Source organism: Artibeus jamaicensis, unplaced genomic scaffold (assembly GCF_021234435.1).
Source record: "Artibeus jamaicensis isolate MK-2021 breed Jamaican fruit bat unplaced genomic scaffold, CSHL_Jam_final contig_781, whole genome shotgun sequence".
In the NCBI taxonomy this organism is placed as follows: Eukaryota; Metazoa; Chordata; class Mammalia; order Chiroptera; family Phyllostomidae; genus Artibeus; species Artibeus jamaicensis.
In genome coordinates, this window is record NW_026521968.1 from 6,817,642 (window position 1) to 6,833,169 (window position 15,528).

At 40.2% G+C, this 15,528-nt stretch overlaps 1 protein-coding gene across 3 annotated transcripts in view; it reads left to right on the forward strand.

The window, feature by feature from the left end:
- MYH10 (myosin heavy chain 10) overlaps nucleotides 1-15,528 on the forward strand; it is a 147,753-nt gene that overhangs the window by 39,128 nt on the left and 93,097 nt on the right. For all 3 annotated transcript variants that reach the window (XM_037164952.2, XM_037164953.2, XM_037164954.2), the window contains exon 5: nucleotides 11,454-11,556. In XM_037164952.2, the coding sequence (XP_037020847.2) occupies nucleotides 11,454-11,556 (103 nt within the window). The remainder of the gene's footprint in view (nucleotides 1-11,453; nucleotides 11,557-15,528) is intronic.

Sequence of the window (15,528 nt, forward strand, 5' to 3'; positions counted from 1 at the left end):
TTAGGACTTAAGACTTAAAGTCGTGCCGTCTGCTTTGACTCCCCCTCTTTTATGCCCCTGTGTCTAGTTAGTCGCCTCATTTGACATTTCTTCTTTCTGCCTCCCCCTGGCCTGACCCATCATCACCTGGCGGCTCGCTCATTTTGGGGCCCCAGCTGACTTCCTGGCCTGTAGCCTCTTTTTCCCTCCAGGAAGGAAACGGGGCCAATGTGGAATCCCACCTGTACGAGAAGTTCCAGCCCACATTGCTTTTCTTGCACCAGGTCCTTCTTTATTTGGGTCACATTCCTTATTTGGGCCATATGTGTATTGTTTTACAAATACATGGTGAGATAGGAACTGACTTACCTTGATTGCCTTTTAATTATCCCTTGAGAACCTAGCACAGTGTAAGGGGAAACAGTGGGGGTGGGGCGGACAGTAATATGTACTTAGAAAATGGATTAACATTCCGGACAACAGGGTGAGTCTTGTAATTAAGTAGGAACTAAGCAACAAGCTTCAGTATAGATTAGAAAAATTTATAAACTAATGATACTGTATGTATTTTCAAAGGGTAAAACCTTTCTGATACCATTTTAAAAAGGCATTTTATTTTGAAACTGCAAACCTACACACAAATAGAATAGCATGTGACCCCTTAAATGCCCATCTCCCAACCTCAATGTTGTAAGAAAATTTTACTGCCTTTTCTTTACTTCATTTTTCCTCTTTTAACCTTTGCTAATGCATTTCCCCAAGTTTTTATTGTAAAAAATTCAAACCCTGAAAAATGCAAAATTTTACTGGAAAGTTGGGAAAATGGTACTTTATGTACCCGTATAATCTTCACTTATATTTGTCAGTTCACTCTCTCTACACACAAGCACTTTTTTAAAAAACCATTTTCAAGTCAGTTGCAGACATCTAGACACTTGACCTCTAACTTCAGCAGGCATCTCTTAAGAACAAAGGAAAGTTCCATCTTACCACAGACCATCACCACACTTAAGAAAGAAGATTAACATTGATTCAATAATAGCATCTTACACAGAATCTATATCAAATTTCTGTAATAGTCTTCAACATGTTTTTGTAACTTTTAAAAATCCATGGTCCTGTCGAGGTTCACTTCTCAGTGAAAACTCAGATAAAGCTCATTTGTTTTATCTGTTAATTTTTATTCTGTATTCTACAGTAATCTCTCTTTCTCTCTCTTTTTATTTGCTTTAAAAAAATTACCTTGGCTTGGATTGTTCAAAAAAAGTCACTTGTTGAGAACCTGATCTGCGAACATCTTTTAAAAATTCTGTTGCAATGCAGGTCTGACACTGCTGACCTCCGAGGGCACTTGGTGCTCACACTATAGGTACCAGCTGCAAGCTCAGGGGTTTGCAGGCCATGAGTAGTTCTGACAAAATAACACAAATTTGAGGGTTGCCACTACCCCTTCAGATTCAGTAATTCTCTAGAATGGTCTTTCTGAACTAGCTGAAAGAAGAGACACAGGGTGAGGCCTGGGAGGGTCCCAAAGAATCGGTCTCCGTGCCTCCTGGACACTTCCTCACCAGCACATCACCAACCGGGAAGCTCCCCTAAGCTTCCAAGTCCAGAGTTTTTATTGGAACTCATTTTGTGGGCATGATTAATTGAATCACTGGTCACAGGCTGAATTCAGTCTCTAGCCCACTCCCCTCCCAGGAGACCTGGCCGATACTGCAAGGTTCATCAGCCCAAACCTCTAAACACCCTTTTGATCTTTCAGCCAGTTCCCCTGCAGGAACTATCTTGGTGCCACTATGAGTCCCCTCATTAGCATAAACTGTCAGGGCCCAAGTGAATCAGAGAAATTCCAAGGACGTAGAGACTCCCTCCCGGGAACCAGGGACAAAGACCAGCCAAATTCTTTTTTTCTTTTTCTTTCATTTTTTCAATTTCTTTATTATTCAGCATGAGCTGATAGAGGAAAGTCATAACCAGAATCTAGTCACTGAAACTCTCTGTGGAATGGGGCTCGTGTGTCCCTGTCCGCAGCCCCGCAGTCAGGGCTGTGCGGCACAGTCAGCCGGGGGCAGTGCAGGCCGCCTGCTCTCCTTGACTGGGTGCTGGGAGCTTGGGTGGCCGTTGGGGAACGTCTGGGAGCAGGAAACATTTGGGGAGGGAATGACTGCCGTTGGACAGAAGGAAAGGTCAGTGAGCCCTAATTTACTTTTGTCACCAAAAGTGACTATTACAGGCACTAACACGTGTAATCAGATGGTTATTTTTATTTTAGACTGACTTTCTTCAATTCTTAGGCTTCGATTTATGAGGTGAATCTCCTTAGCAGCTGGTTGTCTCTTGGGCACAAAGTAGCAGCCATCAAACACCATATTTGTTTTGTTTCTTCCCTCCCTCCCTCCCTTTTCTTCTCTCCGTTCTTCTTTTTCTTTCATCTTTTCTGAACATCTTGTTATATTTTTACGTAAGCAAAGTTGAAAGAACTTTGCATTCAAGACCCAAACATCCACCACCTAGATCCTACCATTAGTACTGTTCTATATGTGCTTTATTATATACTAGTCTGTTCATTCCTCTAGCCAGAAACCCATTTTATTGTTTTTGTGAGAGGAAAACTAACTTTGGCAACTGGGGTCCAGTGGTTGAGGGGCTAGCCTGCACAAAAGATGGGTTAACAGTAGAAGACGGTTTATTACACACGTGTGCGATGGGTAACTTGCTGAAGAACCAGAAGTAAAAGGCTTATAAAATATACTCAACTTTGGCAAAAAGGTGAGAGTGGGATGATTGGGGCTTCAAGGGGAGAGTATGGGCCTCACGATGCTAATGGACAGCACTTGATGGTGCTAAGGACCGGACTCTTCCCATTAGGAAGGGAAACTGTCCGGGGTGGGGATCCATTGGCAGCTGTATTTTCAAGAGGCCCTACTTAAGGTTAGATAATGTTTCTTTCTGTGGCTGCTGAGTGTTCAGATGTTTTCAGTTTAAGTTTTCATCTCACTTTGATGGGCTATTAATCCCTTAATTTGATGCATTTCAAGTTAAACGTAGACATCCACCTTCCCCTTAAATAACTTCAGCATATGGTACATTAACTAAAGTCCAGAATTTTCTTCTTCGTCTTTAGAAACAGTTTATACATAATGATTGAAGTGCATAAATCTTAAGGGTGCAGGTGCTGAGTCATTTGTGTAGCCTAAATCCTTGTCGAAATGGAGAATGTGAATGTTAACCGTCCCCCCAGAAAGTTCCCTTCCAAGTCCTTCCGGCAAAGCCCTGCCCACACTTCTGATAGTGTTGCCATGTTTCCTTAATTTTAGGTAGATATTTAATAGCCACCTGTTGTGTTTGTATCTAGTATAAAGCTACATTGTAACTTGAGAAACATGACTATGTGCAACACATGTATTCTAGGTTTGAGAAAAATATGCTCTGTGGTTCCTTTAAGAACCCACCAAAAAAAGAGCTCCAAGAGTGTAACTAGGGTCTTCTTTAACTGAGTACATAGCCAACCTAATTAAGTTTTCTGTATGAGAAGGATTGTTTAGTGGATTTTATTTAATAGTTATTTTATATTAAGTGTGTGTGTTTGCATAGCATCATAAACAGAAAATACAATCGGAAGCAACATTTCCTTAAGTAGTTTGATAGCTTCTGGTTAAGGTTTACTTTTTTAGTCATTTACTTTCTCATTTACTTTTCTTCCCGAAATGGTGAACATGTAATTTACCCCCCGGCCTCATCTGCCTGAAACTCCCCAGCCAGCCTTTATTTTGCAGACTCAGGCCAGGCAGTGCGAGCTCCCACTCCAGGGTCCAAGCCTCCTGCTTCGTTGCTGTTCTAGCGTCCTGACAAGCGCTTTGGTGAAGGCGCCAGAGAACAAGCCAGACGGGGCACTTCTGCACGTGCACTCCCTCTCATTGGAAGTGAGGTCCCATGAAGAATATAGTCCTGTTGAATTTCCTTCTCATTAGAATTAAAATTCACAAAACAGTCACTCCAGGTGATAAATTTACTTTGTTGGTTAAGCCCCTCCTTTTAAAGAACGCTCTGTTTTCATTTTATAACTAACTTTTGGTTAGCTCAAGTTATTTCCTTTAAAATATATTTGAATATAGTGCAGCAGTTATGAAACAGTGTTTACTTCAACCTTCTATCATGGTGTGACAACAGATATTTTTCGCTAAGGAGTTTTACCTGTCATATATAAATATCACATTAAATGGTGAGGACCAAGCCAGTTTGGATATAAAACAGTTGATACTTGCTACGAGTGACATATTTTTACAATGTTAAGATAATCATATCAATAGGATTGATCAAATAGCTAAGGCAACACAGAAATAGACCCTGTCAATGTCTATCATGGGAGCGAAGGCAATACGATGGAGCAGAGAGAGTCTCTTTAACACATGGCGCCGGAACAACAGACATCCACATGCAAAAAAAGATCTAGATCCAGAACTTAACACCCTTCACAAAAATGACCTCAAAATATATCATAGACCCTAATGCAAAATATAGAACTATAAAACTCCCAGAAGAAAACCTAGCTGCCATTTTTTAAACAACATCGAAGACACAATCTATGAAAGAAATAATTGATAAATTGGACTTTATTAAAATTAAAAACTGCTCTGCAAAAGATATTGTCAAGAGAATGACAATAGCTTCTCAGATAAGCTACAGATTGGGAGAACATTTTTGGAAAAGATGACATAAAAGAATATTATCCGAAATGTACAGAAAGCTCTTAAAATTCAACACTAAGGGGAAAAAAACAAATAAATGGCCAAAGAGCCCTGGCCGGGTGGCTCATTTGTTTGGAGTGTCATCAAAAGACTGGGGGTTCAATTCCTGGTCAGGGCACATACCTAGGTTGGGAGTTTGATCCCCAGTCAGGGCCCACGTGGGGGGCAACCAGTCGATGCTTCTTTGTCACATTGCTGTTCCTCGCTCTTCTTTCCTCTCTCTCTAAAATCAATAAACATTTTTTAAAAACCTTTTAATGGCCAAAGACCTTTACAGACATCTCACCAAAGCAGTTGCACAGATGGCAAACGAGCACGTGAAAAGACGTTTCAGACCACACACTGTCATCACTGTGCACCTCCCAGAACGGCCTGGACCTGGACCGCTGACAGCAAGTGAGACGCAAAGCAACAGGAACTCTTGTGTGTTGTTGCTGGGAATGCAAAATGGTACAACCACTTGATATTTGGGTGATTTCTTATCACACTAAACATACTCTTACAGTGTAACCCAGCAATCAAACTCCTTGGTATGTACCCAAAGGAGTTTGCACAGAAGAGTTTGTAGCAGTTTTGTTCATAATTGCCAAAACTTAGAAGCAACCACGATGTCCTTCAGCAGGTGAATGAATAAACAAACTGTGGTACATCCAGACATTCAGTGCTAAAAAGAATGAGCTCTCAAGCCATGAAAATACACAGAGGAACCTTAAATGTGTATTACCAAGTGAAAGAAGCTAACCTGAGAAGGCTGCATACTATGCAATTCCACCAAGATGACATTCTGGAAAAGGCAAGACTATAGAGACAGTGAGCTGATCAGTGGTTGTGGGGGCGGGGGAGGGGTTGAAGATGAGTAGGCAGAGCACAGGATTTTTAGGAAAGTGAAATCACTGCGTTCCACTACAATAGTAGATACAAGTCATTCTACATTGATCCAAACCCATAGAACACCCAGAGTGACACCCAGAGTGAACCCTAATGTAAACTATGAACTTTGGTCTCATCCTGGGTTAAAAAGTAAATGTTCCATTCTGCTGAGTGATGTCGATAGTGGAGGAGGCTCTGCATGTTGGGGCCAGGGGCAGGGTGCAGGGGCGTATGGGATATCTCTGTATCCTTCTTGCAGTTGTATTGTAAACCTAAAACTGCTATTAAAAAGTCAAGTCTTGAAAAAATAGCTAAGGCAGCCCTAGCTGGTGTGGCTCAGTGGATTGAGTGCCGGCCTGCAAACCAAAGGGTTCAATTTGCAGTCCAGGCACATGCCTGGGTTAGAGGCCAGGTCCCTAGTTGAGGGCCTGTGAGAGGCAACCACACATTGATGTTTCTCCTTCTCTTTTTCCCCCTCCCCTTTTCTAAAATAAATAAATAAAATCTTTTTTAAAATTAAAAAATAAAAATTCATTTTTAAAAGAAGTAGCTCAGGCAAAAGCGTGGAGCAGGGGAAGTGTCCCTGTGTTGTCAGATCCTTCCTGGCGCCAATCGAGTGCTCTTTCTTGTCGTACCTTTACTGTGAACCAGCTCCGTGACCCCAGGTCAGACAGTTAGCTTTTTTAGACCACAATTTGCTTTTCTTATAACTCTTTGTTTTAGATGTTCTCACATCTTAAAACTATGGGAATTTTTAGATTATTGTAGCTGTGTCTCAATGATAGCTATGTTATAGGGGGAAAGAAGTATGCAAATCAACTTATATTTCTAAGTTTGAAATATTCTAGGCAAATCTACGAGGAAGGGGAACTAACATCTTTGCAGATACTACCTCCCTTAATCTATACAACACCCCAGTTATTCCTGTTTGCATGTGTGATGGGAAAATTGAACCCAAGCCTATCTTGATCATAAAGTTTCTGCTGTTCCTAGTAGCCTGCTTTTTAACAGAAGAAATTGACTAATGTTTTACATATATATGTGTAATATATATCTTGTTTTTCAGATTGAGGTCATCTAAAGCAAGAACTTCAGGCAAAGGTTCTTTTTGAAGCTAGGCTGAATTTGATGTTACAAATAGCTAGAGAGTAGCTAGAGAGAATAAAAACAAAATAATTAAGACCTGGGAGAGGGGTTGCTGATTGAGGAAGCACCTGTGGTCCAGAGGGATTCAGAGCCAGATCCCAGAACTGATCACTCACTAATGATCTGCTTTACCGCTACTCACTGCTCTTGTTTCTTACTTTTTTGTTTTGGGTTGCACATCCCTTTGAGAAGCCAGTGAAAGCCATGGACCTCTCTAGAAAACACAGATACCTCCAGATTACAGACTCCTGGTCTTTTCTCTCTGAAAGTGCTGCTACAGACACAGGGGACCCCTCCCAGCAGGCTCCTTGTTTTGTTCTTCCGTTAGCCTTGCCCTTGGACCACGGAGACCAGCAATGAAACAAGCAGCCACTCATGTTTAGAACCTGCTACATCAGCAGATCGTGCATTGTTGATGGAAGTGAGGTCAGATTCCCTTTGTCCTCCTACTCTTTGAGATCTTGTCCTCTTCTCTCAAGATTCTCCTAATTTCTTCAAGGGAAGTCAGCTGAGCTTTCTTTTTGGTTCCTTTTCCCTGTTACTTTTGTTCGAGCTGTTTTATTTGCTTTGCTTCCATCTGGGACAGATGTGCCATTGCCCTCTTAAAAAAATATCTTTTTCCAAGAATTTTATTCCTTTGATATGGCCACCTCTTTCATATTCAAGTCAGGGATTTTTATAAAACTTATGTTAATAAATATCTTTATCATTGCCATTGTTAATCATCATCATAGCTATTACCACTGCTACAGCCATTTACTGAGAGACGTGGCCAGGTACAGGGCCAGGCTCTTCACATGTGTAATCTCAGTCCTATGAAGTAACTTAATCTCATTTTTTTAAAGATTTTATTCATTTGTCTTTAGAGGGAAGGGAAGGAGAGAGGGATAGGAATATCAATGTGTTGTTGCTTCTCATGCATCCCCTGCTGGGAACTGGTTTGCAGGCCCGCACTCAATCCACTGAGCTATACCAGCCAGGGCTTAATCTCATTTCTAAAGGAGTGTAAACTGAGGTTCAAAGAGCTAAGCAACTTGTCCAAAGCCCCATAGCCTGGAAGTGGTAGAGAGGATTTGATTATAGGTAGGTCATTTTGACACCGTAGCCCATACTCTTAACCACTACACTATCACTGTCAATTCATAAAGTAATGTGGAGTTTAGTCAGATGACCTCATGTATAGTGGATGAATAGTGGAAGGGCCAGTAATGGTAATGTTTGTTGAATAATAATTATGTGCTTTAGATGGATGGTACTTTTCTTCACAACAACCTTACACAGTAGAGGCTATCCCATTTTAAGACGGAGAGTATAAGGCTGGTCATCCTCCCTTCTTGGGAACTTGGCAGTAAGGTATTGGAGTACATCTAACTTTGAAACAGTATTTTCTATAGCAAAGTTACCACAGACCTGAAATATGTAAAAGGTAGTAGAGTTCACAAACAATTGCTGAAGTAGAGCCTAGAAAGTGTGCTGGTGGTGAAAGGATGCTTTCGTGACAAACAAGCATGTCCGGTGGAGAGGGCTTCGCTGAGAAACTGCAGAGGCCAACTCAGCTGAAAAGTAACAGCAGAGCATAACTGTTTTCAAGTCATCATCAGTCTAAGTGAGAGGCTCATTTCTTAGCATAATAAAAATGACCTCTTTAAAACCGATAGCCAACATCGTAACTAACCTTGAAACACTTAAGTATTTTGAGTAAAGTTAAGGAAAACACAGAGAAAACCACTACCATAACTATTAAGAAATTACATGAGTAAAATCCAAATTCTTTCCCACGACTCCTGGGTCCATCACATCTACCTGTTCGTACATCAGTGTCTCCTGCTGTTCTCTGCCTTGCTGGGTATTTGTTTCACATCCTCCACTCTGGCTGCCAGTTCCTAGAATATATACCAAGCCTTTTTTTGCTTTGGAGCTTTTGTGTTTGTCTTTCCATCAGCCTGTACACTGTGTCCCCTGCAAGTTCCTGCTCATCTTTCAGGAAGCTCTTCCCGGACCCTCACATGGGCGGGGAGGGGTCCTCGGCCCTCCTCTGCTTCCCTCTTCGCCTCCTGGTAGCATCCCTCATGTCCTGTAATCATCCTATTTTTTGGTTTATTTTCTGTCTCTTCTCCTCAATTTGAGCTTCCATGAAGACACAGTTTTTTTTCACAGCTGTATCTGTAGCACTTAATGCCCAACACATAGAAGTTGTCTTGTAAATATTTGTGGAATGAATGAATGAAAATTATTATCTGTGTACCCGTGGTAGCCAGGTAGAAAATAGAATGGTGATAAAAACACATTAATGACAGGAACAAAAATTATTTAAAGGGGCCTAGAAGTAAACATAACATTACGTGTGTAGGACCAATATTCATATGTTCAACAGCATATACTGTGATTTTAAACATGAACAAGGCAAATAAATGGCCCTTGCTTGTTTTGAACTTAGAAAAATACAAAATTCCCCAAGAGTCAGAAATGAAGACATCATTTCTTCTAAAAATAGCATGTATATTATTATTTAACTCAAAATTCCACCTGTTCTTTTTTATTTGGCGGGGGCAGGAAATGGGAGATGCATAGCAGAACAAAATTATATGAAATTTATCTGAAAAAGTAAACCTCAGAGACTACCTGGTATTTTTTTCTTGAAGAAGAACAATGATGGATACTTTGATTAGTCATATTTCAGAGCTACTGCAATATGGTACTGGCTTTGGAATAAGCTATATGTATAAGAAGTAAGTGTAAGATAAAGATAACATTTTTTTTAAAGATTTTATTTATCTTTAGAGTGGAAGGGAAGGAGAGAGGGAGAGAAATATCAATGTATGGTTGCCTCTCATGCGTCCCCTGCTGGGAACTGGCCTGCAACCCAGGCGTGTGCCCTGACTGGGAATCAAACCGCGATCCTTTGGTTCACAAGCCCGCACTCAATCCACTGAGCCACACTAGCCAGAGCTAAAGATAACATTTCATATCAGGGGATAATGACTGTCTTTGTGAACCATTGATATTAGGATATAGGCTGAAGCATTTGGAGGGAAATCAAATTAAATCTTTACCTCTAACCATGATTTTTTTAACTGATTAAAGATTTAATTATGAAAAGTGAAACCCTTAGAGTTCTGGAAGAAAATACAGATAGATTGAATAAAGTAGATAGTTAAAAATGAGAATATAGATGGTTATAATCTTTGTGCAGAAAAGGCCTTTTTAAGCCTGACTAGCAGGCAGAACCTGGCAACAAAGTTTGTAAATTTGAGTACCTAACAGTCAAAACTTGCACATGGCAAAACAAAGAAGGTGAAGAATTTTAGTGTAACATAGATGATGGTTAATAAGCATAACATATAAAATAGTCTCATAAACCAAAAGGTGGCTTGTGTCCAGAACCATCAAATCTTGGAGCTAGAAAGGGTCTGCTCCAGTTCCTCCACTGTGCAGAGGGCGATGCTGGGCCCAGAGAGGGTAGTTTTCTCACTCGAAGCCGTACGACCAGTGGGTCAGTAGGATGGGTCCCTGTGCCCGGTCCCTCTGCGGTTGAGACTGTGGGTATCCGTGCAGAGAGTTAGGAAGAGAGTGCAACCAGTAAACCTACTGAGAAATTTAAGTTGGTGGACAGTTCAAATAGTTTAATTCTAAGTACAATTCCAAGGAAGGGTCAGAGTTTGTTAGAAAAATTAGATTTTTCACGCCTTAGCTAAAACAGGCTTAGAAGGTTGTTAGTTGGCAATGTGTCAAAAGATTTTTGAGTATCTGGTTTTTAAAAAAATAATTATATATTAAATTTTACATTGTGATCTAAATTGCGATTTTGATTGTCGGAGTAGGTTTGCTTAGATTATGTCTTAGGGAAACTTAAATATTTGAGCAGAGAGACCACAATTCAGGTATTATTGTATGCCAGCAGCTTACCTGAATTTCCAGCTTAGCCCTCAGGAGAAATAAGCGAAATATGCCAGTCCTATTTAAAAATATAAATCATATAAAACGATGGCATTTGCCCCACCTAATTCAAAATGAAATTCATAGTATTCACTCATTTTCTCTACAAAGTGCCTACTGGCCACACGTCGACACTGCACAAGGTTGTACAGAGCAAACAGAAACCTATGCAAACAAACACGGACACACAGGTAAACAAATGCACACAGCCCTGGTCCTTGCCACAGGGAGCGCGGCGGGAGGCCAGCAGTCACTGTGCATGTGTCTAACTAGGATGTGTACCCAGCAGTGAACACTACCGGGGAGAGAACCGTCCTTAGGGTGGAGTAAGGGGCAGGCTGGGAAAGCGTTGGCTGGTTCAGCGGGTGAGTATCAGTGATCAGTGGGCACTCTGCAGTTTGCTCAGTTCCTTCAGATTAATTATTCACATAATTGTTTGAGGCGTTTCATTGCCAATGCTGGATATGTTTCTTCAAAAACTTTCTAATAAATGGCATTTCTGTGGCAGAACCCATAACACCAAGGGGAAAAAAAAAGTGTTATGAACATTTTCCTGTATCTGCTTACTGCCCTCTACCAAAAAAATACTTGGCTTCATTTAATACCTTTTAAAAATAATAATTTTTAACGACCGCTGACAGTTTTTTTCTGTTTATGTTCTTTTTATTTTCTAGTAATTCTTGTTTCAACTCGTTTAATTTTGTCAAGTATAGTTTTGGAATGTGTGCGCTATGCTTTCTTAAAGGCAGCCTATGTTAATATTTCTTCCAGGGGTGAATCGGGTGCTGGGAAGACTGAAAATACTAAGAAGGTCATTCAGTACCTTGCTCATGTTGCCTCTTCACATAAAGGACGAAAGGACCATAATATTCCTGTAAGTTTTTGTCCTATGGTAGTTTTAAATCTTACATTTATTCTTTTATAATTTCAGAAACAGTAAGGAAGCAGATCTGTGCAGTGCCGCTGTGAGGGGCAGCTGCCTTGTTCCCACTGCTCCCCCCACCCCCACGTAAAAAGGAGCAAACTGCTCAGAAAATTGCTGTAAACTAGTTGTTCTAACAGGGAAAACTGGAATTATGATTGTGGTTTGAAGCCTAATTTCTTGCCAAGATTTGGTAAGAATTGTTAATGGATAAGCAGTGCCCGTGAAGACTCATTTTCCACCAAAAGAAGACCCTCAAATACTTTTAGCAATTCTTTGTGAGCTTCTCAGGGCAGCCTGTTGCTGCCCACAGTGGCTTGCGGGGAGGGTAGAAATTTGGGAAGAATTTCCCAAAGATAGAAAAGGGGTAAGAATATAAATGTCATTTATCCTTAATTTGTAGAGGTGCAGAGTGTTAGTCAATGTGGCCTGAAAATGCGCCCACCAAACCAGCGCTCACGGTTTTCACCGGCACGGTGGCGGGTGCTTTGGATGTGGCTTTACTGCTAGGAGAGACCTGGCCTTGCTAACATTTGCATTTATCTGTTTGTAACAAACAGCAGGAATCGCCTAAACCGGTGAAACACCAGGCAAGTGCTTTTCTGTGTGCTTCTTAGTCTTGAGTGTTTGCACTAATTTTTGTCATTAGATCGAGTTTCTACTAGAAACAAATGCCATTAGTTCTGAGTAAAATCTATCATGAAAAAAATTGAAAACGTGTTGCTTAGATGCTTATTCTTTTCATGAGAAGCAGCATGCCATTTTGCTTTAACTTTATTTTCTAGATGAATTTTAATAACTATTTACCCTTTTATCATGACATTGAATCGCACATTAATGAAGTCGATAAACTCAAGGTTTCACATGCCAAGTACTTGGTGGAATTAAACACATGGAAGCCTGGCTTTGTGCCATATTTTAAATTTTGAATTTAGGGCTGCAACTTTAAAGATGGTACCTTTTGTGTTAACACATTTCTAGTCTATTAAAATTTATGACCATGTGTGTTTTGATCTAAAGGCCTTGTATTTTATAAAATCAGAATTTTCTAAGCCACAGCAAGTAGTAGGGTACTGTCATTCTTCCCATCAGATGCCCACTTTGTTAGCTCCACAGAGCAGAGCAGTGAACAGACCTGAACTGGAGCATGTGCCACTACCTGGGAGGAGAGGAAGGGCAGAGCCGGGCCAGGTACCTGGAGTAGAACAGTCGTCTGTACGGGATTTAATCCTTTCCCTAGCACTGGAAAGGTTTTGGTTTGTCTGTCTTCCACAATCAATACTACAAAGCCAATAGAAAGCAAGAAAGGATGTTAAGTTATGGAAACAATCCATAATATTACTATAAAGAAACTATCATAAATTTACATTCTAAATAGAATAGAAAAGAAGTAAAGGACTCATCATAGATACAAAGATTTTCAGATCTTTCTTAAAATGTTAAGAAATCCTCAGATTCCCAGAGCTGTACTCTATCTCTGAAGGCCTGTGATGTTCTTTTGCTCTTTTAGCTGCACACCAGACCACTTACAGTCATTGGAAAGATTAATAAAATAATGCACTACAGGATATTTAAAGGCTTCTCTTCCAGTTAAAGAAGGAAAAGCTGGATCAGAAAGCAGCTTTTCTTTGTGCTTTATAGGTACATGCTAAATGACCTTTTAATATGTTGTTAGATCACCACTTCAATGAAGTACAGATTTAGGTTTCCCCAGTCCTCTGTTGAACACAGAACTCACTGTTAACATTTTGTTTCGATGTCATTGTAAACTACCGCGTGGATCCTTGTTGTATGTGAGTTGCATGCCTGCCCCTAGATTTTACTTTGGGTCCCATCGATCCCTGGATAGCGAGCTCCCTCGAAGAAGGCAACAGCTACTCTGGGCCGTGCTTCACTGTCGTTGATTTGCATGTCTTACTGCATGTGTTTCCTGTGCGTCAGTGCTGCTTTCCCCAAGTTTACTTTAATAATAGTAAGGAGTACCTATGCTCACGTTTTTAGAAACGTGAGAAGAGCCCTGGTTCTCAATGAATTGTTCTTTCCCAGCACACTTAAGGACTATATGATACTCAGGAGTAGTAGGGAATGGTTACACCCTGGAGAGGGTTCTGTCAAGAAATTCTCCGCCCACACTCCCTTCTCCCTCGGGGGGTGTCCCTACGCATCACTTCAGTACTCCATTTTAATGCTACATATCAAAGTAACAGCTATAATGTTGAAAGTCTGTGATTGGAAGGCAGTGTTTCTTCTGGTCTGATGTTACTGGTTTGGGAATTTACCTTGAACTTCATAGACTTTGTATAAATTTCTAATATTTAATCATCAGTGGTCTGAGTTGTAAAAACTAAAAGGAAAGCATTTCGATGCTCCTGATTTTGTGAGTCTTATTTACTACTTTGTGTATTTGCTTATTCTTAAAAATCGGCTTTATTTATTCAGGTTTAATTTATGTATTATAAAATTTACTCATTTAAAGTATACAATTTAGTGTTTTTAAGTATATGGAATTATCACTACAATTAATTTTAGAACATTTTCATCGCTCCAAAAAGAAGCCCCTGTACCTATTAGAAGTCATCTTCCATTTCCTCCCAGCCCCTGGAAGTCACTAATCTAACTTCTGTCTCAATGCATTGGCCTATTCTGGGTATTTTATATGAGTAGAATCATATAATATGTGGTTCCCTGTGACTTTTTTCCCTTAGTGTAATGTTTTCAGGGTTCATCTATGTTATAGCATGTATAAATATTCCATTTTTTAACTCTGAATAATACTCCATTATATTAAACATGGCACATTTTGTTAATAGACATTTGGAATGTTTCCATTTTTTGGCCATTATGAATAATGCTACAGGGAACATTTGCATGCAAGATTTTGTGTGAACAGATTTTTCAATTGTCTTGGGTATATTCTTAGGAGTGGAATTGGTGGGGGTCATGGTCATTTCTGTTTAACATTTTGGGGAACTGCCACACTTTTTTCAAAGCAACTGTGCCATTTTACATTTTCACTGGCACTTCAGGAGGGGGCCAGTTTCTCTGTATTCTCGCCGACACATGTCATTGTGTTTTTATCATAGTCATCCTGTCATGTAAAGCGACCCGTCATCTTTATATTTGCCTTTGACACTTAATCTTCATTGTGGAAATATGAACAAACATACGAGACATCAATTTTTAAAATTAAGCTCACAGTATTTAAGTAAATGTTACATAAACATTTACCTATAAACTTTTTATGTAGTTTTTGTAATAATAAATCTTATTTGGCTTTATCCCTCAGCCACCCGAAAGCACGGTGTTCAGTGCCGCAGCGAAGCCTGAGCACAGTGAAAGTTCAGAGAAGATTTGAAAACGACTAGTTTCTAAAACTTGGCCATTCCCTAACAATACCTCCTTCAAGCCAATTCACCTTCCACACTGGCTGTTGAGTCATCCAAATCTAGGCAACAGCTTCCGGAAGACTTTGCATCTACTGGTCTGGACTGCCCTGAACTAAGACAAAAGTCTGTTAGCTAGCAAGTCCAGGAGCGAGGGCCTGCCAGTTGAGACTAGAGTCCGTTTCTCATCGCCTTGACTAACTGCTGCTGCCTAGGTTCATCCCTTCTCTTGTGGTTAGTGAGACACCTGCGTCCTTGCCCTGTCAGGCCACAGAATGGTACGGAATGATCTCAGCCCAAGTCCCCTTGGTGGCTGAACCAAAATTTTGATAGAGGTATATATATATTTTTACCAGTTTTAAACTCATCCTCTGCCTATCCATAGCACGAGTATATTACGCACTATATAATAAAACACAGGGTTTCCATTATGATTGGTAAACCTTTAACACATAATGTAATTCTGAACACTTAACATTTAAAAAATAACTTCAAACACTAATACTGCTTTTTTCTACATTCCCAAATGATATTTCTCATT